Here is a 26,185-nt window from a genome sequence, read left to right as displayed (position 1 = left end):
TCCGGCCCTCCTAGCTCCTGGTTCCACTCGCAGGAAAGCCAACCCTGGTTGCAATTTAAGTGACCAAGGCAGAAAGCTCCTGAAAGGTAACTTTCTGCCCATGGCCCGTTTCTGGGCACATGCTTAGAGGATGCTCAGTTATGAGGATCGGTTGCAAAGTACAATAAAGAATCTACAGCGGGCGGTCCCGGGGTGGCGCAGCGGTTTAGCGCCCCCTTCCGTCCAGGGCGTGACCCTGGGACCCGGGATCGAGTCCCGCGTCGGGCTCCCGGCGTGGAGCCTGCTCCTCCCTCTGCCTGTGTCTCTGCCTCTGTGTGTGTGTGTCTCTATGAATAAATGAATAAATCTTTTTAAAAATGTTATAAATAAATCAAGCAAGCAAGCAAGCAAGCCAGCAACGTCGGCGGCGGCGGCGGCGCGGGGCCCGGCGGGCAGCGCGGCCTCACCCTCCACGGCGTGGTTCACCTCCTGGATGAACAGCTGCAGCTTCATCACCAGCGTGGCCGCGTGGCCGTCCGCCTTCCCCGCCGCCGCCTCCTTGGAGCCGGCCCTGAAGGCCGCGTTGATCCACTCCTTCACGTCGAAGTCTTCCGCCAGGAACTTGGAGAAGTCCATGGCCGCTGCGCCTCGGCCCGGCCACGGGCGGGCCCTGCGACAGCCCCGGGGCTGACCCGGGGGTCGGGGGGGGGCGGCAGGGGGAACCCACGGCACCCACGAAAGTCGCCCTCTGCGGCCCTTCCGTCAACTCGCGGGGGCCGAGGGCTCGGGGTGGCCCACGCCGCGCGCCGTACTTCTTCCGGAAGTACGTGGCCGTTACCATAGCGACCGCCGGCGTTCCGGACGTTCTGCAGAGCTGGGCGCTGGAGACAGCCCCGCACCCCGTGCTTGCTCAGACAAGCCGGCCACTGGAGCCTACGGAGAGCGGGTGACGCAGGCGATCTGGCCTCATCCTCCAGCCACACTGGCCCCCTGTCCTTTCCTGAAACACGCCACGCCGGAACGGGAGCTCGCCGGTCCGCTTCATTTGTCATAGGAACCAAAGTATAAAATTTAAAAAGGCGAGAGGCTTGGGTGGCTCAGTGGTTGAGCGCCTGCCTTTGGCTCCCGGAGTGATCCCTGAATCCTGGGACCAAATCCCACCCTGGGTCTCCCGTGGGGAGCCTGCTTCTCCCTCTGCCTGTGTCTCTGCCTCTCTCTATATATCTCTCATGAATGAATGAATGAATGAATGAATGAATGAATGAATAAATAAATATCTTTAAAATAAAAAATTTTTAAAAGGGCCCCTGGGTGGCTCAGTCCGTAAAAGTGTCTGCCTGAGTCCTGAGATCCAGCCTGCTGCTCTCTCTCCTCCCCACTCCTGCTCTCTGTCGCTATGTCTTGTCTCTCTCTCGCTCTCAAACAAAATCTTTTTTAAAAATTTCAAATCCTTTGTGTACAATTGTAAATAACTTTACCATTTACCTGTTCTACAATTGGGAATAATTTTGCCATGCACTCACTCATTCTCACCGCAGGCATACTCTGATTCAATGCATACAGTAATTTTTTAATACTCTGTATATCTAAGAACCTAAATCCACGAATCAGGAAAGCTATCCTTGGTAGGAGCATTGGAAGCCCCAAGTGCCTCTACGATATGCCCTTCCCTCCCTGATGAACATTTTAAAAACAGCTTTACTAATAATTTACAGGATATAAAATTCACCCATTGTAAGTATACAATTAAATGATTTTTAGTAGATTTAGAGTTGGTCTATCTCCAACAAGAACACTTCCATCATCCAAAAAAGTTCCTTCCTACTGATTTTTTTTTTAATTTTTTTTTTTTTTTTTTTTTTTTTTATTTATGATAGTCACACAGAGAGAGAGAGAGAGAGAGAGTCAGAGACACAGGCAGAGGGAGAAGCAGGCTCCATGCACCGGGAGCCCGACGTGGGATTCGATCCCGGGTCTCCAGGATCGCGCCCTGGGCAAAGGCAGGCGCTAAACCGCTGCGCCACCCAGGGATCCCCTTTCCTACTGATTTGCACTTAATCTCTGCTCCCACACCAGGCCCTAGACTAGTCAGCTGACTCTATAAATTTACCTTTTCTGGACATTTCAGATACATGAAATCATATACTGTGTAGTCTGTTTCATCTGGTTTCTTTCATGTTGCATAATGTTTTTGAGGTCCATTTGTGTTGCACCATTATCAGTTTGGTTCTTTATGTTGCTGAATACTATTCCTTGTGTGGATATGACATTTTATTTATCCATTCACCAACTGATGGATATTTAATCTGTTTCTAGTTTCAAGTCATTATGAATATTGCTGCTATGAATGTTCGCTACATGCTTTTGCATAGACAAGTTTTCATTACTTTTGGATATATTCCTAGGAGTAGAATTGCTAAGTTACAAAATAAATTTATGTTCAACTTTTTGTTTATCTTTTATGTATTTTTAATTTTTATTTATTTATGATAGTCACACAGAGAGAGAGAGAGAGAGAGGCAGAGACACAGGCAGAGGGAGAAGCAGGCTCCATGCACCCGGAGCCCGACATGGGATTCGATCCCGGGTCTCCAGGATCGCGCCCTAGGCCAAAGGCAGGCGCCAAACCGCTGTGCCACCCAGGGTTCCCTCATTTTCTTAATAGTGTCTTTTAGGGACAAGTTTTTAATTTTGATAAATCCCACTATCACTTATTCTTTTTTATGGAACATACTTTTGGTCTTGTGTCTAAGAAATCTTTGCCTGACCTGAAATCATGAATTTCTCCTCTAAGTTTTCTTCTAGAAGTTTTAAAGTGTTAGCGCTTATATACATGACTGTGGCCCACTTTGAGTTCATTTTGTGTGTATGGTGTGAGGTAAAGGCCTAAGTTTATTTTTTTAGAGATTTTATTTATTTATTCATGAGACACAGAGACACAGGCAGAGACACAGGCAGAGGGAGAAGCAGGCTCCCATCCGGGAGTCCAAAGCGGAACTCGATCCCAGGACCCCAGAATCACGCCCTGAGCGGAAGGCAGATGCTCAACTGCCAAGCCACGCCCCCCCTTTTTTTAAGTAACCTCTTTATCCAACATGGGGCCCAAACTTACAACCTCAAGGTCAAGCATCACATGCACTACCAACTGAGCCACTCAGGTGCCTGTTCGGTTTTTTATATACAATTATCCCAGGACAATTTTAAAAGCTTTCCTCTCAGGACACCTGGGTGGCTCAGTGATTGAACATCTGCCTTTGGCTCAGGTCGTGATCCTGGGATCCTGGGATCGAGTCCCACATCAGGCTCCCTACAGGGAGCCTGTTTCTCCCTCTACCTATGTCTCTGCTTCTGTGTGTCTGTCATGAATAGAATCGTTAAAAAAAAAAAAAAAAAAATTCCTTTCTGGGCAGCCCGGGTGGCTCAGTGCCGCCTTCAGCCCAGGGCCTGATCCTGGAGACCCGGGGTTCAAGTCCCGCATGGAGCTCCCTGCATGGAGCCTGCTTCTCCCTCAGCCTGTGTCTCTGCCGCTGTGTCTCTCATGAATAAATACATAAAATCTTAAAAAAAAAATTCCTTTCTCCAGATCTTTGTCAAAAAACAAGTGACACAGATGTAAGGATTTCTGGACTCTTCTGTTGCATTACCTATATTCCTATTTTTATACCAATACCAAAGATTACTGAAGATTATAGTAAATTCTAAAGTCTGATGATGTAAGCCCTCCCACTTAAAAAATTTAGTGGGGGGATCCCTGGGTGGCACAGCGGTTTAGCGCCTGCCTTTAGCCCAGGGCGCGATCCTGGAGACCTGGGATCCAATCCCACGTCGGACTCCCGGTGCATGGGGCCTGCTTCTCCCTCTACCTATGTCTCTGCCTCTCTCTCTCTCTCTGTGTGTGACTATCATAAATAAAAAAAATAAAAAATAAATAAAAAAAAATTTAGTGGGGCACCTGGGTGGCTTAATTAAGCATCTGCCTTCAGCTCAGGTCATAATCCCAGGGTCCTCGGATGGAGCCTCCTGAGCTGCACTCCATGCTACAAGAGGAGTCTGCTTCTCCCTCTCCCTCTGCCCCTCACCCTGCCCATGCTCTCTCTCAGGTAAAAATTTTTAATAAAATAAGGGGATCCCTGGGTGGCGCAGCGGTTTGGCGCCTGCCTTTGGCTCAGGATGCGATCCTGGAGACCCAGGATCGAATCCCACGTCGGGCTCCCAGTGCATGGAGCCTGCTTCTCCCTCTGCCTCTCTCTATCATAAATAAATAAAAATTAAAAAAATAATAAAATTTTTTTAATTAAAAATTGTTTTACTACTCCAGACCCTTTGCATTTCCATATACATCTTATGACCAGCTTATCAATTTCTACACAAAAATGCTGCCGGAATAGGGATTTTATTGTACAGATCACTTTGAGAATTGGCATCTTAACAATATGGAGTCTTCCAAACCATGAATGTGAAATGCCTCTCTATTTATTAAGATCAGGATTTTCAACTTGGGTGTTAATCACACTTGTAGCCAGTAATTCTTTATTGCTCAGGCTGTCTTATGCATTGTACGATGATTCACTGCATCTTTGACCTCTACCCACTAGATGCTAAAAGCTTCCCCTTCCCCAGATTGTGACTACTAAAAATGTCTCCACACATTGCTAAGTGTCTCTCAGTGGGAAAAATCACCACTGGTTGGGAACCTCTCATTTAGACCATCTTTAATTTCTCTCAACAATACCTTTTGTTGTACGTTATAAGTACCTTGCACTTTTGTTAAATTTATTCCAAAGTATAGCATTAAAATGAATGCAATCATGTGAATGTAACTTTCATTTTCACATGTTCTTGTTGTAGAAATACAATTTATTTTTGCATATTTATACCTTTTGAACATTTATCAGTTCTAGCTATTTATGTGTCCGTGTGTAGATTCCCTGGCATTTGTCTATGCACAGGTTCATAACATCTGTGAATAGTTTCTTTTCCTTTTTCCTCTTTCTTCCCTTTACTAACAGTACAGGTGAGAATCTTCAGCACAATACTGAACAGAGTGGCAAGAGCAGACATCTTTGCCTTGCTCCAGATCTTCAGCATCTCTTTACCATCCAGTCCAATCCCTTTTTCAAGATGACCAAATTCCCTTCTATTCCTATTTTGTCAAAATGTTGGATTTTATACATAAACTTTTCTGTACCAACTGGGATAATTTCATAATTTGTGCCTTTTACTCTATTTATCTGATGCTATACAGTAATTGGCATTTGAATGGTAAACCAATCTTGCATTCCTAGGATAAATTCTACTTGGTCATGATGTAGAATGTTACCAGCTTTGCTTTGCTACTATTTTGCTGAGGACTTTTGTATCAGTGTTTATGGGGGAAAACTGGTCTGTAATATTTTCTTTGTAGTCTTTAATTTTGGTTTAAGGGTAATACTGGTCTCAAAATCATTTGGGAAGTGATCCTTCTCTAGCTTCGGAGTTTGTAAAAAATTGGGAAGCCTCTTCTTTGAATATTTGGCAGAACTTAACGTCAAGAACTTAGATGAGGATCTTCAACCTCGAGTCGTCTGGGCCCAGGCATTTCTTCTTTAGAAGACTTTAAATGATCAATTCAACTTCTTTTATAGACCTATTCAGATGTTCTATTTCTTGTTAAATCAGTTGGTAATTCAGGTCTTTCTAGAAACTTGCCTATTTCACCTAAGTTGGCATAAAATTCATAACATTCCTTTACAATCCTTTCCAACTTCTGTAGAATTAGTAATGATGTCTTCTCCCTCCTGAGTTTGGTAATTTATCTTTTTTTTTTTTTTGGTAATTTGGTAATTTATCTTTTGTTGCTGGTCACTCTCCTATCTTGAACCATAAAGTGTTCTTAGTAATGGAAGTCACTCATGGCACAGCACCAAGATTGAAGTCATGTAGGTGCCCGACATCATACAGACTCCATCCAAACCATAATCTCACGACTTCCAAGGTTCCTTGAATTTGAGAGAATTATGCTCTACTTGTCTCTCCACAAGTTAGGCATGAAATGCTACTCCTAGTCCCTCAGAATGTGACCTTATCAATAGCATCACTGTAGATGTAACTAGTTAAGATGTTATACTGAAGGATTACCCTTAATCCAATATGATCAATATCATTATAAGATGGTCATGTGAAGACAGAGGGAGACCACCACATGACCACGAAGGTAGAGATAGGAGTCATACAGCTGCAAGCCAAAGAATCCCAGAGATCAAGAGATCATTGCAAAACATTAAGATTATCTAATAGGTTTCAGAGTGAACGTGGCCTGATTTCAGACTCCTAGCCTCCAGAACTTCCAAATTTCTGTTAAGTCACCCAGCTTAGGGTATTTTGTTGCAGTAGTCCCAAGGAAACCAATACAGAGACATAAATATCTTTTGTTTAACCAACTATTACTTTGGGCTTATCCATTTCTTGCAGCTAATACTAATCTTGATAGATACAGTGAGGATGTTCAGATTCTATCAAAAGCATCAACCTTTTTTGTAGCCTCAGCAAACATTAGCTTAGTATCATTAGCAAAAGTTTATCGGTTTCCAGGAGAACAAGAAAGATTGTGAAATAAACAGTGACAAAATGGAAGTAACCATAGTTCCAATGGTAAATTGAAAAATGAAATCTAGGGGATCCCTGGGTGGCTCGGCAGTTTAGCGCCTGCCTTTGGCCCAGGGCAGGATCCTGGAGTCTCAGAATCGAGTCCCACATTGGGCTCCCCACAGGGAGCCTGCTTCTCCCTCTGCCTATGTCTCTGCCTCTCTCTCTGTGTCTTTCATGAATACATATATACAATCTTTAAAAAAAAATGAAATCTAGGATAAGGTGACTTGAGGAGAAATAACAGCACCTACGTTTATAGAGTACCTATTGTGTCTGTATTTTATTGGCTTCTTTAAACCTTCATCAAAACCTATGAAATAGGGATCCCTGGGTGGCGCAGCGGTTTGGCGCCTGCCTTTGGCCCAGGGCGCGATCCTGGAGACCCGGGATTGAATCCCACGTCGGGCTCCTGGTGCATGGAGCCTGCTTCTCCCTCTGCCTGTGTCTCTGCCTCTCTCTCTGTGTGACTATCATAAATAATTTTTTTTAAAAAATCACAATTAAAAAATAAATAAATAAAAAACCTATTAAATAGATTTTTAACATTTTTACAATTTAAAAATATAAAAACTGAGACCCAGACGGTTAAGTGTCCTGTCCAAGATGCTACTGGTGGCAAAAAGCTAGAAATGGAAATGGACTCCAAAGCCTATACTTGTTTCACTCTACAATGCTGGCTAACAAAGACAGGGTTGCTAGAGAAGAGGGAAGTATGCTTGGGCCCACAGAAATGAAGCCAGTAGGAGGGAGAAGCTGGAAACGCACAGAAACTACCATGAAATTCATGTGCCAGTTTTAATACAAAGGACTTTTAACATATAACTGACAATCCCATCTGCTCTCAGAAAAAGCAGAGAGCAGGGGCTATTCTTTTTCCTACTAAACAGTTCATAATAATAATGGCATTATCTCCAACCTTTACATTAAAAAAAATAAGTCCAGTTCATTTGCTTGAACATGCCCAGAATATCTCCAGATGAGAACTAGTAACACTGTCTCCTAGAAGGGTAATTGGGTGGAAGACTTTTCTTTCACCTTTTGTGTGTTAATTTAGAAAAACATTGAGCAAAAAAAAAAAAAAAAGGTTTTTTTTTCAGTCTAGAAACTTTAGAAAATGCAGATAAAATTTAAAGAAAATCCATTTGCAGGGCGCCTGGGTGGCATAGTCCAGTCCAGCTCTTGGTTTTGCCTCAGGTCATGATCTCAGGGCCTTGAGATTGAGCTCCGCATCAGGCTCCATGCTGTGTGGGCAGTCTGCTTAAGGCTCTCTCTGAAAGAAATCTTTATAAAAATTCACTTGTAATTCTAGGACCCAAAGATTACCACTTATCATATATACACATATATATTTAGGTTGCTTGGCTTTATTTTTAAAAAGATTTTATTTATTCGAGAAAGAGAGAGAGAGAGAGAAAAAGAGGCAGAGACACAGACTGAGGAGAAGCAGCTCCATGCAGGAAGCCCAATGAGGGACTTGATCCTGGGACTCCATAATCACGCCCTGGGCTGAAAGCAGGTGCCAAACTGCTGAGCCACCCAGGTTGCTTGTCTTTAAAACTGGGGTCATAATAAATATAAAAGCGTGTGTGTGTGTGTGTGGGGGGGTGTTCCCCCAATAGATTGTTGCCATAATATCTTGTAGATAGCTAATCTACTGCAAATCCAGTCTTCCCTCCTCCTTAGCCAAAACCCAATTTCACGTGGTGTGGCACTGTATATGACAATTTCTCAGCCTTCTTTGCCTAAGGTGTGGCAAGGTCACTAAACAGACAATAAGATGTGAACACAAGTATCACATGAAACTTCTAGGAAGCCTTTTGAATGTCCATTTTCCTTTATTACCTTCCTCCCCTTCCTTCCTGTGCCTTGGAATGTCAGCATCTCAAGCCATCATTGTGTAGTATGTTGAGGAGCATATCCTTGGGTGATTTAGGGATGGCTGGAGCCTGGGCCCCTAATGACTTTGTGATGCTTCTAACAGCAATAGTTCTGGACTATTTCTGGCCTTTAAAAAAAAGATTTTATTTATTCTCGAGACACAGAGAGAGAGACACACACACACACAGAGACAGAAACAGACATGGGCAGGAAAAGCAGGCTCCATGCAAGGAGCCCAACGTGGGACTCAATTCCGGAATCATGCTCTGAGCCAAAGGCTCAACCACTGAACCACCCAGGCATCCCTCTGGCCTTGTTTTTTGTTGTTTTTTTTTTTTTTAAAGATTTTATTTATTCATGAGAGACACAGAAAGAGAGAGAGAGAGAGGCAGAGACATAGGCAGAGGGAAAAGCAAGCTCTATGCAGGGAGCCCGATGTGGGACTTGATCTCAGGACTCCAGGATCACATCCAGGGCCGAAGGCAGATGCTCAACCGCTGAGCCACCCAGGCATCCCACTCTGGCCTTGTTGTTTTTTTTTTTTTTTTTTTTTTTTTAATTTTTATTTATTTATGATAGTCACACAGAGAGAGAGAGAGGCAGAGACACAGGCAGAGGGAGAAGCAGGCTCCATGCAGGGAGCCCGACGTGGGATTCGATCCCGGGTCTCCAGGATCGCACCCTGGGCCAAAGGCAGGCGCCAAACCGCTGCGCCACCCAGGGATCCCTCTGGCCTTGTTTTTATCGAGAAAATAAACCTTTGTATTTAGGCCACTGTAATATTTCTTCATTAAACATGCTGCTAGTCATGTGCTTTTTTAAGGAATAAACAATGAATAATATAGAATGCCTTTCTCTAAGTCTATTGAGATGACCAAATAGTCCAGTTAAGCTACTGGATGTGGTAAACTGCAATCCCAAAAATGCTTTGTACAGTGTATTCTTTAAATATGCCACTGGCTTTAAAGCTAATATTTTGCATATGCATTCAAAAAAAAGAAGAGACTAAGTTATCTACTTCAGATTTTGGTGTCAGGGTTACAAATTCTAGTATGCACAGCTTTGGTTACAAAATTAACTGAATGTCTTATAGGAAAAGTGTTCATCCTTAGTTTCTAAGTGTTCTGTTACAGACTTCATCTTTTAACTAGGCTTGGTAGGCTTGGGGATGTGTCTTTTTTTGGGGGGGGGATGTGTTTCAAAATGGCTAGAACTCTTCTAGTGTCTAGATTTCAGAATATAGTTTCCAATTAGCATTAATTTTTTGTTACCTTTCTATCCTTGATGTTTACTGTGTCTCAGTATTAATTTGAAACTCACCAAATTTTAAATATTTGCTTTTTATTTTAGGAGATAAACTTTTTTTAAAAAAAGATTTTATTTATTTATTTATTCATGAGAGAGAGAGAGAGAAGCAGGTTCCATGCAGGGAGCCTGATGTGGGACTCGATCCCAGGACTCCAGGATCATGTCCTGGGCTGAAGACAGGCACTAAACCGCTGAGCCACCCAGGGATCCCCTAGGAGATAAACTTTCTAATTATGGGCAAGTCAACTCTGTTCATGTGCTGGAAGAAAACCAAATGGACAGGCTAACAGCAAATAGTAAATTAAAAAAGATTCGTAGCTATGTGCCATGCAGTATTGTAGTTGCTTTACATATATTAACTTTTGATTCTCAAAAAAATTCCATTATGCACTTCATAGAGGAGGAATCTGAAGAAGATAAATTACTTACTCAAGGTCACATGGCTTCTTGGAGGTAGTAGTGAAGCTAAAGAGCTGAATTATAAGTTTAGAGCTGACTTAATCATCAAATTGTTTGGGACTTCAGAAGACCTCAAATGTTAAAATCGTATGTATCTGAAACCTGTAACACTGCAGTATGTTTCTACAATTTTAACTTTTAAAAACTCAAAAAAATGTTATCTCTAGAAGGGGAATAAAAATTGGAAGAATGTTCACTTTTTTTAAAATGCAAGCTTTTTCAGAACAAACGTGGTATAATTGGGAATACACTGGGCAAGGGAGAGAAAGTCCTAGATTTTTTTCATTCCAGCTGACAATGAATGTGTAAGGTCCATTAAATCTGAATCTTAAGTGCCTCAAGTATATAATGAAAGGCTTGGCTCATCTCACCTGAGGACATTTCCTTTGTCTTACCAGGCCCCACCTCTTTCTAGATGGAAAATGCCAGGCCATAACTTTATTTAAAAAACGAACAAACTCGGGATCCCTGGGTGGTTCAGTGGTTTAGCACCTGCCTTCCGGCAGGGTGTGATCCTGGAGTTCTGGGATCGAGTCCCACATTGGGCTCCCTGCATGGAGCCTGCTTCTCCGTCTGCCTGTGTCTCTGCCTCTCTCTATGTCTCTCATGAATAAATAAATAAAATCTTAAAAAAAAAAAAAAAAAAAAAGAACGAACTAAAACCACCATGCCAGGTCACTCTCCTACTATGTTCATCAAAAGAAAAAACAAAACATATGATGATAGAATTTTATATTTTGGGGCTGGGTCAGCATCTTCTACATGAGATATATTTAAATAATTTGTTTTGTAAACACTAGCAATCAAGCATTCCTTGTATTTTAGAATATCATCTTTGCTTTCTACCCTGAATGTTTAGTCTCTCAATTTACAGTTGTTTTGTCTTGCTTGTTTTTAAAAAGGAGGCTTCACGCTGGGCTTGAGATCCGAACCTCAGATGAAGAACTGAGCTGAGATCAAGAGTTGGACGCTCAACCGAGTCACCCAGGCACCCCACGTCATTTTTAATAAGTAATATTCATATTCTTTGGGTCATTACGCCATTTACTCTGTTTTCAACATTTCCAACCTCCATAGCCCATTTATGCTCACAGTGGCTCAAAGATCAACAAGGTTCTATCCTAGTCTTAAATTTGTTGAAAGAGATAAAGGGAGAAGAGTCACCTCCTAGTTGTCATGAAAAAACATGGCATTATCAAAACACGAAAGGACTTTCTTGTGGTTGCAGCCAAGTGCTCATTCTTGGCAGCTGCCAGAGGGTAGGGAGCACACAAAGTTAGAAAATAGCAATGAACAATTAAGCATTCAGCTTGACTGCAGGTACTTTCAAGGGCATTAGGAAGTCATTCAGGGTATCTCAGCAAGGGGTCAAGTGGCCAGATGTGTTAGAAAACTTTGATGGGGGATCCCTGGGTGGCGCAGCGGTTTAGCGCCTGCCTTTGGCCCAGGGCGCGGTCCTGGGGACCCGGGATCGAATCCCACGTCGGGCTCCTGGTGCATGGAGCCTGCTTCTCCCTCTGCCTGTGTCTCTGCCTCTCTCTCTCTCTGTGACTATCATAAATAAATAAAAATTAAAAAAAAAAAAAAAAGATTTAAAAAAAAAAAAAAAAAAAGAAAACTTTGATGGTGGCAAGTATAATGGTTCAGAGAATTGGAGGCAGATTACTGTACCCCTTTCCCCCTTCACTAAAAGCCAAATCAGGGCCATGACCATGTGAATGCAGGGGAGGGCAAGATGTTGTATTTAGAAATATACTAGATGACAAAAATGAATGGCTCTAGAAGGAGCAGGAATCAAGTATCCATGAAGGCTCAGAAAGGTGCTTTCAAATAAAAGTACATGTAGGGCAAAGGGGAGGCTGGGTTCCATTTTAAGCATTCAGAGCCTAAGACAACAGTAAAACCTGCAGATAACCACTGATGAATATGGATCTGACGTCAGCAAGGAGGTAAAGGCTTGACATACAGGTTTAGGACCCATCTAGTGGTTAACTGCCCAGATGTGCTTACAAGAGTCCTAAGGACTAAACCCTGGAGCAATGCCACATTTAAAAAGGGACAGAGGAAAACAGTCATAGAGGTATATTAAGAGATGGGGTGAGCAGAATTCTGGAAGAATTCAGGTAAGGGAAATACTGATCCTCAGTGCCAGATCTCCACCTAAGACATGATGGAGTTGTCTCTGCACTAGAGCAGAAGATCCACGAAGGGAACGAGTTTTGCTGTTGGATCTGCAGTGCTTACAACAGTGCTGGGCTCTTAGTAGCCAGTCAAAAGGATACAGGCCAGGTCTTCAGTAGTTACCGAACTTGATCATTAGAAGGCACTGATGATAAACACCAGGGCCACTTTCAGGAACTGCCCCTCTCCCCCCACATCCCTACCCTGTCCAACTCCACCTAAGCATGGCTGGGAGTCTGCCTCCTGGAAGACAGAAGGTTGAGACAGACACGGGTTCACCACTGAACCAGGGGGTAAAAATCTCATGTGTCTCAATCACCCATTTTAATAAAGTTCTACATAGGTAGACATCATCATTATGACGGGTTCCTCTTAAAGACTATGAAATTACCTAGAGCCCATAAAAGCTATACAGAACCGTTGAACATGCAAGTAATTTTAGATTAAAATGAATCTTATGGGAGTTATGCCAAGTGAAGAAGTTGTCCATCACTTATCTGTTTTATGAGTTTTCACATTTGCTTACAAATTAGTATAGCTAGATGATCTTTTACAGCTCCCATCCCCAACAAGTACTGTTGGTGGAGTTCTCACTATATGCCGAAGTTCAAAGATCAAACTGGAAAGTACCAGATTTTGTGATAAAGAACCCCAAATAGAGCCTTGTGGTTCCTGAGGTAGAATCCTGCTCTGACAGATGAGCAGCTGGGATTCCCAAGTCCATCAGGCCCTGTTGGCAAGGCGAGGCTCACTTCCCCTACTGACCAGCAAAACAGGACTGGAGAAGCTGTTGGCCCACAGCAGGCACTTGCTGACAATGGCTGATAAACCTGAACTTTCCCTGCAAACCACTCCAGCTGTTTGGACCCCCAGGGACTCTCCCTTCACTAAAGCCCCTCTTTGAGTACCACAGCCTAAAATACTCCTATTTCCTCCACAGGGAGAAGGGCCCTTCAGGTTTAGTGCCTCTAAATGCAACAGGCTCTGCATCTATTTACTCAAGACTCCACAAAGCATATTTGCTACACGGGTATTTATTTAAGGACTTTCTATATTCAGTCACCACTGAAATCACTGCTAAGCTCTTTCCGTATCTATTTGCGTCACAGTTCTTCATGTTGGGCGGTGAGGTCGACAGGCAAGGGTGAGCCTGTTAGTTATGATTGATGATGACCAGCATGGCGTCACAATCGAAGAGCTCTGAGAGTAAACACTCGTGGAGGAAGAGGATGAGAATGGAGAGGAGGGTTCTGAGGAAGGGCCCAGACAGGCTGCCCCACCCAAAGAACCTGAGGCCTGCATGAGGCCTGGGATCTGCTTTCCCCTCTGCCCTGGAAGGTTCTCTCTGGGTGATTCTAAGGCACAGTGGTGAAGGACATGATTGGCCCACTGAGTGTGGTCCTCTGGTCTAGTGGCAGCCCCTCGCCCGGCTAACAGTGCAACAAGCATTCCATTTAGAAGATCTTCTCAAACACATGCAAGCAGCATTCTCTAATGGAAATGGAGACAAGGTCTTTCTTGGAAGAGAGTGCCCCAGAAGACACTCTCTGCCCCAAGACCAACCAGGTCCCTTTTAAGGTCCCTGAGAACAGCAGCCTGGGAGCAACCAAGACTTTCAAAGGCTGACAAGGCACAGAGTGGATGAATGAAAAGATAACAATACATGGAAAAAACAAAACACAACACAACTTTGGCTTATACCTCCAACCTGAGGCAGGGACTTCCGTGTCCACCAACATGCAGAAACAGATGATTGTAGCAGATGGCTGTCAGAAATGCTTTAGCATTTCCCACACGGTCCACACCTCAAGCCCTCTGCTCTACCCTCCCCCACAACCCCCCCCCAATACACACACACACACACACACACACACACACACAAATAGTATCTGCAAGAATAAGTCAGAGGTTGGGATCCAAAGCCTGAAGTCAGGATAGAACTCTTGGCACTCCGCACTAAATCACCATGATTAGTCCTATCTAGACAGCAAAATTCACATTAGCCTAAGCTCAAATGGCAGGGTCTGTCTTGTGAAAAGTTAGGCTGCACCCAAGACTGCCAGATCTGGAAAGTCTTTCACTTCTCCTACTTCGCTGAAAGGCTGTCCACCCTGGTTGAATGTCAGCTTATACCGTAACCGGATGGGCTCCTGGACAAAGATAGAAGACATTAAATTAGTGGGGAGAGACACAGACCAGCCCAATGTAAGAGCTTTTACCCACCCAGTAGTCACCAAAGAATAGCATATCATGTTAACTCCATGCCAGCGAGGCCTTCAAACCACCATATGACAGGAACACCTGGCCAGGACCCTCTAGGACGACACATACAAGGGGAGCCAGCCATACATCCTCGGAGAACTACCACACCTTTGCAGTCCTGAGGTGGACCACAACTCAGAGACCACCTAAGGAGGGACAGGCAGAATTCACACCCTTTCAGAGGACTCCATGGTACAGGGGGAGTTTGTGTCACTCTCTTGGTTCCCAGCTCATGGGAAACTGGTCACAGATCTTCCTTCAATGAGCCCCCGAAGAAAAACAGACTCAGCGAGGAATATTCCACCACCACTCCCAACCGGAGACTTTAGAGCAAGACCTAAATAAACCTTTCAACCTATCATGTTGTCTATCTTCAGTTCAGGGCCCCACCCCCCATCCCCTTGCTATCAAAGTTACCAGAACATACTTTGTGTGGATTGTCAAGCAACAGCATCTGAGAGATCACAGCTGGAGGCATCAATGGACTGAATGCAGGGAGCTTGGAGCTGGATGCCGGCTGCAGCTTCACTCTCATGGACTATCGGGGAGAGAAAAATCCATTATCTAACTCATTCCTAACAAAGTACAGCTTCAAAGATGGAGTTTACGTAAACACCCATCAAATTAAAGGGTTCAAAAATCCTTTCCTTCCATAAACAGAAGTTGTGTGGTTAATGCTGGCTTCTGAGAGGCAACATGAGGAGCTAGGGCATACCTTGGGCTGAGTTCTAATTCTGTTTCTTACTAGTTCTGGGAACTTGGGCAAAATACTTAACCTTTCTGAGCCCTAGATGAGAAATTTATAAAATAGAGGTAACAATAACAAATCCCACAAAACTACCATGAGGATGAGATGATACATATCTTTATTTTTGCCTACCTCAAATCTTTCCTTTCAGGACCTCCTTTCCCTGTTCATTGTGACACTGGTATGGCTATTAATCAATGGGGCCCTACTTCCCTTGGAAAGGAATGGATGCAGTATATAAGTTGGCCAGAGTACCTCATATCCCTTAACACAAGTTACTGGTCCCAGGTATGCAAGTAATGCCAGCAGAGCCAATCCTAGCTCTTTCTTGGGTAATCAATATGCGTGCCTCATATCACATGGAAGTTTCCTTCTGAGATAAAAAGAGTTAAGGAGGTTAAGAACTATGTCACTCCAGAGCTGCTGATAGCCATTTCCATGCTCTGTGGATTCTGCTGGAGAATAGGCTCCAAAGAAGAAACCAAAGTCAAGAGGCAGAAAGAGACAGATTCTTAAGGAATCATTTTAAGAACTTATCTGGATCCAGCCACATCTGAAGTCAGATATTCAGAAATCCCCAGTTACACAAGCCGATCAAATTCCCCCCTTTGATCTTAAATTCCTCTGAAGATTGTGTCTCTGATACCTAACTAAAAGATAATGTCCTAGCAAAGGACCTGGCACTCAAACATAGTAGCTTAATTGAAAAATTCAAAGCTGGCCAGTGACGACTCACCTTTGGCACAGCCACTTGAAACATGATGTCCCAGACAGGCTGGGTGGCAGTGCTCATCATGGTCAACAGCAATACTTGCACCTCCGGGTGGCCAGGGGCCCCAGTCTGGGAAAAGTGGAGCAGAATTCGGAATCCATTCCGGTCATACACGATAAGAGGCGGCAGGCTGCCTGGTAGAGAAGGACCCAATCAAAAGGGTTACTAGCATGACCACAAAGTCGCCCACAGCCAAGCCTGAAAGAGATGTACATGTTATCATCGAATGCTACTGATCTCCAGTCAGCATAGCTCCTAGACTGACCTCCTTGGACCCAACCTTTCTGCACCACCAGCCCTCACTACTTCCAGTTGGACTTCTAAGGCCCTTCAAACTGATCTCTCCCCACCATCCAACCATCTGAAGCACATGACCAGTTGTTTTTTTTTTTTTTTTTTTAAAGAAAAAAGGAACTTTTTTTTGAGGGAGACAGGATTATGACTAAAATATGCTGAACACTACAGAAAATACAGGATATCATAGAAAAATGAAATAAAAAACACCAATAACTCTACCCAGAAATAAACATTGCTAACATCTGGGCCTATGTCCTTCTGGTCTCTTTTATATGACTACACACACACACACACACACACACACACACACATACACACACGCACCTCTTGCATTTGATTTTATAATACTATAAACACAGATCTCTTCAAGTCAATAGGTTTAATAAAATTCCAATTGAAATCCTAACAGGATTGTTTTAATTCAGCTAAGAAATGATTCTAAGGCAAATGAGGGTGGGGTTGGGGGGTAAGTTCATGAGACTATCCATTTAAAAAGAGGAAGGAAAGGTTATTTGCATCAATAAATACACATAAGTACACAACTGAGCAAAGAGGTAGAAAACAAAGCATGCAGAATAGACCTAATAGGAGAACTTAACACATTAGAACACCTATTTCAAAGTCAGTAGCTGATTCAGTAAGCAGCAGACAACTACCTAACCTGGGAAAAAATTTTTTAATGAAGATCCTTATTTTATGCCAAACATCACTTATCAAAATGTAAGTTCTACAGCAAATTACCCTTCAAGAAAGGAATTGAATCAGGGTGCCTGGGTGGCTCAGTCGGTTAAGTGAGTGACTTGATCTTCAACTCAGACCATAATCTCAGGGTTGTGAGATCAAGACCGGCATCAGGCTGAGCATGGAGTCTGCTTAAGACTCTCTCTTTCCGGGCAACCCTGGTGGCTTAGCGGTTTAGCACCGCTTGCAGCCCGGGGTGTGATCCTGGAGACCCGGGATCAAGTCCCACGTTGGGCTCCCTGCGTGGAGCCTGCTTCTCCCTCTGCCTGTGTCTCTACCTCTCTCTCTCTCTCTCTCTTCTCTCTCTGTGTCTCTATGGATAAATAAATAAAATCTTAAAAAAAAAAAAAGACTCTCTCTTTCCTTCTTCCTCTGCCCCTCCCCAACTCAAGTACACAGGCATGCACATTCTATATCCAAAAAAATTTTCATTAAAAAATAAAAAATAAATTGAATTAATAAATGATAGTGCCATGATTATATAATGTATGGAGACATTTTAAAAAATAAAGGTTTTGAAGAACAATTCAGAGCATGAAAAACTGCTATGGCTTATAACATTAAAGCAGACTATAAAACATTCTAAGTATACTACAGTATGCTTTTACAATTTATTAAAAACATGTATATGCACATGGCTAAGACAAGAAAATACACTAAGACATAACAGAACTTCCATCTCTGGGTGAATAGTATAGTATAGATTTCAATTTTCTGCTCTATTTTTTCTAAAATTTCTTCATTGAGGGGTACCTGGGTGGCTCAGTCAGTTAAGCATCTGACGCTTGATTTCAGCTCATACCATGATCTCCAGGTCCTGGGATCAAGACCAGAGGCAGGCCCTGTTCTGAGCACGGGGTCTCCTTGAGATTCCCTCTCTCCTTTTCCCTCTCCCTCAAATGATTAAATAAAATCTTTAAAAAATTCTTAAAAATAAAATTTCTACATTTAATGTATTTTTTCACTTAAAAGAAAAAAATACAAATAACAAAAAGATTATTTGAGAGAGAGAAAAAAAAAAAAAAAAAAAAACAGCAGTGGAGGGGAGAGGGAGAAGCAAACTCTCCACTGAATAGAGAGCTGGTCTCAGAGCTCCATCCCAGGACCCTGAGATCATTACCTTGGTCGAAGGCAGATGCTTAACTGACTGAGCCATCGAGGTACCCCTAATTTTTTGTACTTTTTAAATAATTTCAGATTTATAAAATGTTACAAAAACACAAAGAACTCCCATATGCTCTTTATCCAACTTCCTTAAATGTTAACATTTTACATAACCACAATACAATTATCAAAACTAGGAAATTAACACTAAAATGTATTATTATTATTTTATTTAGAAATATCACTAATGATAGTCCTTTTCTTTTTTTAAGATTTTATTTACTTGCCCCAGAAAGGGTGCTAAAGAACACAGGGATGCTTTTGTTTTTACAGCCCGTGACATTCTGATTTACCAGAACTAAAACTAGAATAATTGAAATTCAATGGTGTGAGCCTAGATATGGGACTTCAATAAAAGCCTGAACTGTCTACCAAAAAAAAAAAAAAGACTTTATTTACTTATTCATGAGACCCACAGAAAGAGAGTGGCAGAGACACAGGCAGAGGGAGAAGCAGACTCCATGCAGGGAGCCTGATGCGGGACTCTATCCTGGAACTCCAGGATCATGCCGAGTCGAAGGCAGATGCTCAACTGCTGAGCCACCCAGGTGTCCCTGAACATGTATTATTTTTAAGTTAAAGTAAATATCGTAAATGATTCCCACCACATACTGACTGTTTAAATTCCTCTGCCTAGTTCCAGGGCTCCTTACAATGTGACCTCAGCACGCCAAGCCATAGGAGAGCCATATGCCCAGAGAAAAAGGCCTGCACCATACATCTAAAGACCCCAGGTATCTCCTGCTCACATGTAGCATGTCAACTGTATGCAGTCACCTTCCTTCCATCCTTCGTAAGGGAATAATCTCTGCTCTTCCGTTCTAATGAGGACCCCTAATGGAAGAGGACCACCAGCCAAGTTCTTCCTTTCCATCTAACCCCACATCTTCAGAATTATTTCTGCCACACTGGACATTCCCCTACTTGAATTTCAAATGAGTGAGCATCACATCTGTAAATAGACTCAAGCCCCCTAAATTAAAGCCCCCAATATCCTTCATCTATAGTGTCAACCCCAAGACAGAGAAAACTTTACAAAAAATAGTAGGTAAGAGACTATGAAGCCATCTTCAGGCAAAATCTCTACCAGTCACCTTACCCAATTTAAGAGCCAACCCCTACCAAACCAGAGCAGATAAAGCTGGATATCTAATAGCAAGGGAAGGGGAAAAAAAGTGAAACTGTACTTACTGGGCTTAACAGACTCCAAAGGGACAAACACTTGAGCCAGAGGTGTATTCTGGGAGGATGGGGAAGAAGCCAATGGCCCAGCTTCCCAGGACCAGCCTGGAGAGGACTTAGTGCCAGGTGGCACTTCCTTAGGGATGCTCTTCTGTGGAACATAATTCCTGCAAAGAAATTTTTAAAAATATTAAGACTAGCAAAAATTACAGACAATTCCAGAAATCTGATTAGGCTTTCTGAAGAATGATATACGAAAGGGGGGGAAAAAAGAAACATATATGTCTCCATTTACTCTGGAGGGATAGGACTTTAGATGGGTAATTTCACCTGTGCTTCAGTTTTCTCATCCATAAAATGGAAATAGTCTAGCATCTATCTCATGGGGTTATTAGGGTTTAAAAAAATTTATTATTATTATTATTATTTTTTAATTTAAGACAGAGAGAAAGAGGCAGAGACATAGGCAGAGGGAGAAGCGGGTTCCCAGGGAGCCCTATGTGGGACTCTATCCCATGACCAGGGGATTATGCCCTGAGCCAAAGTTAGATTCTCATCCGCAGAGCCACCCAGGTGTCCTTCATGGAGTTATTAGAATTAAATGAGAAAATGTGGGCAGCCCCCGTGGTGCAGCGGTTTAGCCCTGCCTGCAGTCTGGGGTGTGATCCTGGAGATCCGGGATCGAGTCCCACGTTGGGTTCCCTGCATGGAGCCTGCTTCTCCCTCTGCCTGTGTCCTAGCCCCATTCTCTCTAAATAAATAAATAAATAAATAAACAAACAAATAAATAAATAAATAAAAATGAGAAAATGTATAAAAGGCATTTAGGGGACTGTGTGCACATAATAAGGACCCAATAAATTATACCTATTAAGGTAATCAAGGCTATAGTTGTCGGGCAGCCTCTGACAACAAATTGCTCAGTTAGGTTAAGTTTCTTAAACATGGTCACCAGAATAGCGGGACCTAGGAGATGATAACACTGATTACACTGACCACTTCATTCACACTTCATGATTTTGTCCATTTGGAATATAGATTGAAAACATTTTTTTTAAGTAGGCTCCACATCCAGACCCTGAGATCAAGACCTGAGCTGAAACCAAGTCAGACCTTAACCGACTGCTCAGTCACCCAGGCACTCAGAAAACATTTTCCAATACAAATTGAAAACTACAGGGATCCCTGGGTGGCGCAGCGGTTTGGCGCCTGCGTTTGGCCCAGGGCAAGATCCTGGAGACCCGGGATCGAATCCCACGTCGGGCTCTGGGTGCATGGAGCCTGTTTCTCCCTCTGCCTGTGTCTCTGCCTCTCTCTCTCTCTGTGACTATAATAAATAAATAAATAAAATTAATAAAAAAAAAAAAACAAAAAAACAAATTGAAAACTACAGTCCAAAGTAACCTGCTCCCAAATCAGGAAGATAACCAGCCCCCTGCTGAGTGGCTAGAAGTAAATGGAAAGAAACCCCCTCTGGGTGACAACAAGAATGATCTCCCAGCACATCTCCATGTCCACGAGGGCCCTGTGTCTCTATTGCAGACATGGACACTCTCAGGCTGTCTACAGGAAGACAAACCACTCCAACCTTCCCAGAGGCAAAGCAAAAGAATCTACATACATGTCTATATTCACGCCCTAGAGCACCTCTACTTTTAGGAATCCAGACTACAAAAAATGCTCCAAATGCCTTTGAACTGAAAGCTATGTAAATAACCACAAGAGGGGAATGATTAAATATACAAATATTACATACAACCATCAGAATGGGAGAAATTTATATAAACTAATATGGACATGTATCAAAGATGTAATATGAAAAACTCACACTGGAGTAGTTTGAAAATTATGACCCCATTTGTATAAAAATAAGCATTTTATCACTCCCTAAAGATAACGTCAAATGTTCCTTCTTTGCATTTCTTGTGTGTAGTAATGTGTTAATTGGGTCTTTCTATATTATCTATTTCTCTAGTGATCAAATTTTGCTTAACTTCAGATTACATTGTAATCAGAAAAGGAAAAAAAAAAAAAGTCTATGATCACCAAAATCATCATTATCATCCACTGCTGCTACTCCTTAAACCAACCCCTTTGCAAAGGTCCTGACCAAAGCATGTCTTTTCCTCTGACTTAGGATGACGGCCAAAGGAGAAGGGAAACACATATTGAACTTTTGGTAGACAGGAAGAAGTCCCTCCAGGGAAAGAGAAGTCTCAGGCTGTCTTCAGGTGTCACCCCATACTCTACTACATTAACACTGCTCTTTGGCCCAGCCCCCACGCCAGGAGCATGAAGCATGCATAAGAGCCACTCTTCTATTTTCCTTGCCCACAAGACTCACAGAGGCCCTGGACATGGCTGTGGGGAGAGGAGATCCAGCAAGTTCCTTTCTGCAGGAGGGCTCTGAACACCACCACCTGGCAGTGTGCTGGCGGTGGGATTCCTCTTTTCCTTACAGCAATTCTGATCGGCAACCTGTCAAACCAGGAATGGCTAAAATAAGGGCAGGGTATGAATGATCAGGGGGGTGACACATGATATAGGCCTACTGCATTTCCTGGGGCAGGAGGAGAAAGAAAGGGCAAGAGAATATAGGACTCCTGATCAGACCTTCCGTAAGCGAGAGCCTGGATACCACTAAAGAGAGTAGGGGTACAAGGAGAGGGAAAAATGTGTCTCTTGGGGGGGTTCAAGTCAGACAAGTATAGGTAAGGAAGAGGCTTTGGACCGCCAAGTCCATAACTGCCACCAGGCTATGCTGTAGCCCCTTCCCCGTGCCCAGACAGCACTTTCCTCATGAAGTTAGGTTTGGGGGACCACACACCTCCTCTCCAGCCCCTAGGAAGAGCTTCCTTACCTCGTTGGTAATCGGAGCATCACCAAGTCCTATAAGGAAGAAACAAAAAGATGCATACCAGTAACTCTACCCAATAGGAACTGGAGATTGATTCCATGTTCATCCTTTCTAGAACATTTAGAAAGCCTAAGCAAAGCAAATTACCCAAAATCATTCAACTCCTCCATGGCAAATCTGAGACTAAATGCAAAGAGGACCTCTCTCTGAACTTCCCAGGATAGTAGTACCCCCTTATCCATTAGGGGATATCTTCTAAGACTCCTGGTGGATGCCTGTAAAGGCAGATAATGCTAATCCCTATGCCCCCCACAAACACACATATACATCTACAATTAAGTTTACTTTGTAAGTTAGACACAGTAATGGTAAAATAGAATAATGATACACTGTAGTAAGAGTTACATGAATGTGGTCTCTCTCTCAAAATATATTATACTGTACTCACCCTTTGTCTTCTTGTGATGGGAGATGATAAAATGCCTACGTGATGAGATGAAGTGAAGTGAACAACGTAGGCATGTGACATAGCCCTAGGCTACAACTGACTTTCTGACCATAAGTCAGGAGGATCATCTGCTTCCAGACCTCTGGTAACTGAAACCATGGACGAAGGTGGGAAGACTACTATACACCCAGCTCCCTCTAAAAATGGGCATATTCTCTCCAAGTGGAACCAGCTTACTCACTCTCCCCGGGAGTCAGGGCCATTCTGTGCCTGCTCCCCCTGAACACCAACCCTCACCTAAGGCTGCCAGGTCCTGGTGAAGTAATGATGGTGCCACAGTCCCAGCCTCCTCAGATCCATTGTCCACCTCCAAGTCAATCAGAGGGCAGCTCTTCATGAAGCCTGCTGGTTTCTGAAAGACTAGAGAATGGTCAAAAAAATATCAGGATGAAAGCAAAGTCTCCACTTAATGCCTGTCAGCTTCCCACAGGCCTTCTCCCAATCAGAAGACATCACATGGGCCACTCAACGAACACCCACTGCATGGCTGGATGTACAGACTGAGTTGGCATCTGGAATATGAGGCAGCCAGAGGACTGCCTCTCCACCTCAGCTATCAGTGTCCTCCACTAAGGATCCATTCAACCTGGCCAGAAACAGAGCTGATGTCTCTAGCTCACAAGCCTTTTGACCAAAGCTAATCACAATCACTGAGCGCTTAATAAAAATATAAAACTCAGGCCGAGCTCTAAGCAGTCTCAATTCAGAAGGTTCAGTTCTACCAGGTTCTACCAGGTTCAGTATATCAGGTCCAAGCTGAGGACCTAAGAATCTGCATTTCAGCCAGTATTGCAGATGATTCTAATGCAGCTAGACTGCGAGGCACCACCAAAGCGGATCTTTTTTTTTTTTTTTTTTTGGTTTCTAACTCCTGTAGGTAAGCATTCATGAGAAAAGGAATCAAAATCTGGGTACAATATAGCCATCTGCTTCTGAGGACAGCCAAACCTGGGGTCGCACCTGCCAGTCAGTTCATGATGGCACATGTGGCAGAAGCTGGCTAAATAAAACCTACTGTCAATGGGAAGGGCAAAAATGTGTCTCATTTTTATAACATAACCCAGAATATTCTGAGAATCCATTTCTTCTCTGGGATTTATAGGATGACCAGGCAGAAAGTAAGGAGAGGCTTCTTTTAAAGTATTATAACCTTGGGAAAAAAGAAAAAAAAAAAGGAGAGGCTTCTTTGCACATACCTCTGGAGACAGGTAGGTCTCCTACTGAGCTGGTCACTGTGTTCCCAAAGATGACTCGGCCCTCCATCACCTGTTTGTATAGCAGAACTCCCTGGGTGAGAAGGTCATTTGCCTGGAGAATCTCCGCTGAAGGAGAGAAAAATGAGAACCTGCCTGATTTAGCTACCAACAATCTCGGTCTTTTTTAAGCCATTCCAGACAGCAGCTGTCCCATGGCTCTACCAGGTTCAGTATATCCATGCCTCCTGCCCTCAGATCAGGTGATCAGGCCCCTAGCAGACCCAGTCATTCAGTCCCTGAACCCCAATACTTCTAGCTTTCAAGATGAAGGCGGAACCAAATTTCTTCACCTCCATTCCCAGTACCTTTCAACAGGATAGTCAACACTTGAAACATGTCTCCTTCAACCAAGGAACTGAAACTTTAATTAACTAAAATAAAAAACTGTTCCTGTCAATGTGGATACAAACATTAAGAGAGTTTTGCAGGGAGGCACCTGGGTAGTTGTCAGTTAAGTGTATGCCTTTCGCTCAGGTCATGATCTCAGAGTCCTGGAATCAGCCCGTCAGACTCCCTGCTCAGCCGGGAGCCTGCTTATCCCCTCTCCCTCTGCTGCTCCCCCTGCTCATTTTCTTTCTCTCTAAAATAAAGAAATAAAATCTTAAAAAAAAAAAAAAAAAAAGAGAGAGCAGCCTGCATGGCTCAGGGGTTTAGCACCACCTTTAGCCCAAGGCGTGATCCTGGAGTCCAGGTATCAAGTCCCACATCAGGCTCTCTGCCTGGAGCCTGCTCCTCCCTCTGCCTGTGTCTCTGCCTCTTTTTCTTTGTGTTTCTCAGGAATAAATGAATAAAATCTTAAAAAAAAAAAAAGAAATATGATGAATTTATAAGAAGTATCAGATTTGGAAAAACATACCTAAATACCACAGGGCGTGCATGCCCTCAGACCACTGTGGTCTAAAGAAACTTTGTAGGTCAAAGAACATGTTTTTTTATGTAATAAGAAAGAGGTGAAGAAAAGAGCTGGGCAGCCAGGGTGGCTCAGGGATTTAGCGCCGCCTTCAGCCCAGGGCGTGATCCTGGAGACCCGGGATCGAGTTCCGCGTCGGGCTCCCTGCATGGATCCTGCTTCTCACTCTGCCTGTGTCTCTGCCTCTCTCTCTCTCTCTCTCTCTCTCTCCCCGTCTCTCATGAACAAATAAATAAAACCTTAAAAAAAAAAAAAAAAAAAAAAGAGGAGCTATCTATTAAAACAAGACTTATGAAATGCCACCAATTACAAAGTATGGCTTTTTTGAGTCTGATTTTAAAACTAAATGCCCAGGGAAATCTGAACACTGATGATCACCCTGAAACATTTGGAATTTGCTTCAAAGAGAATGAGGGATGTGGGAGGAGAGCACGGTACACATGAAACAAAAGGAAAAAAGATAAGCCATGAGCTGGTAATTGTTAACACGTAAAGGGCACACAGGATTTATCCCACTCTTTCCTTTTACGTGTTTGGAAATTTTCCATAATAAAAAGTACAAAATGTTTTATTTAAATCCCTATGCAGGGGCAGCCCCGGTGGCGCAGCGGTTTAGTGTCGCCTGCAGCCCAGGGCGTGATCCTGGAGACCCGGGATCAAGTCCCACATCAGGCTCTCTGTATGGTGCCTGCTTCTCCCTCTGCCTATGTCTCTGCCTCTCTCTGTCTCTATAAATAAAATAAAAAATAAAATAAAATAAAATAAAATAAAATAAAATAAAATAAAAAGAACTCACAATCTCTGCTCCTCATTATAAATCAATCAATCAATCAATCAATCAATCCCTATGCACAGGTACTAAATTCTCCACTGTCTCTACCATCATCCCTACTGTTCCTCCTCAGCCAGCCTCAGGTAAGTGCCCCCTGAAGGCACTCAGGTTGGTGAAACCTCCAAGATACAGCAGTTTCTCAGACTTCTGTGGACGCCAGTATCCATTCCAGCATCTCCCTTACACCCAACTTACATGGCACATTTCCACTGCTCTTTCTGCTT

General features: G+C 43.2%; 2 protein-coding genes and 1 long non-coding RNA gene across 5 annotated transcripts in view; 1 reads left to right on the top strand and 2 right to left on the bottom strand.

Annotated features, from left to right (window-relative positions):
• Positions 1 to 790, bottom strand: part of COG7 (component of oligomeric golgi complex 7) — a 78,294-nt gene extending 77,504 nt beyond the window's left edge. For both annotated transcript variants that reach the window (XM_025416184.3, XM_035717623.2), the window contains exon 1: positions 447 to 790. In XM_025416184.3, the coding sequence (XP_025271969.1) occupies positions 447 to 615 (169 nt within the window). In that variant the 5' untranslated portion in view covers positions 616 to 790. The remainder of the gene's footprint in view (positions 1 to 446) is intronic.
• A 45-nt stretch (positions 791 to 835) lies between these two features.
• On the top strand, positions 836 to 13,510 carry LOC112640241 (uncharacterized). Its single transcript, XR_003123925.3, has 3 exons — positions 836 to 1,013; positions 11,154 to 11,262; positions 13,373 to 13,510. It is a non-coding gene; the product is annotated as an uncharacterized LOC112640241 (long non-coding RNA).
• Positions 13,451 to 26,185, bottom strand: part of GGA2 (golgi associated, gamma adaptin ear containing, ARF binding protein 2) — a 32,974-nt gene continuing 20,239 nt past the window's right edge. For both annotated transcript variants that reach the window (XM_025416187.3, XM_025416185.3), the window contains exons 10-17: positions 24,160 to 24,285; positions 23,201 to 23,323; positions 22,459 to 22,487; positions 21,943 to 22,076; positions 19,608 to 19,765; positions 16,179 to 16,348; positions 15,122 to 15,232; positions 13,451 to 14,582 (exon numbers count right to left, since the gene is read on the bottom strand). In XM_025416187.3, the coding sequence (XP_025271972.2) occupies positions 14,472 to 14,582; positions 15,122 to 15,232; positions 16,179 to 16,348; positions 19,608 to 19,765; positions 21,943 to 22,076; positions 22,459 to 22,487; positions 23,201 to 23,323; positions 24,160 to 24,285 (962 nt within the window). In that variant the 3' untranslated portion in view covers positions 13,451 to 14,471. The remainder of the gene's footprint in view (positions 14,583 to 15,121; positions 15,233 to 16,178; positions 16,349 to 19,607; positions 19,766 to 21,942; positions 22,077 to 22,458; positions 22,488 to 23,200; positions 23,324 to 24,159; positions 24,286 to 26,185) is intronic.

Source organism: Canis lupus, chromosome 6, assembly GCF_003254725.2.
Source record: "Canis lupus dingo isolate Sandy chromosome 6, ASM325472v2, whole genome shotgun sequence".
NCBI lineage: Eukaryota > Metazoa > Chordata > Mammalia > Carnivora > Canidae > Canis > Canis lupus.
This window is presented reverse-complemented; position numbering and strand designations above follow the sequence as displayed.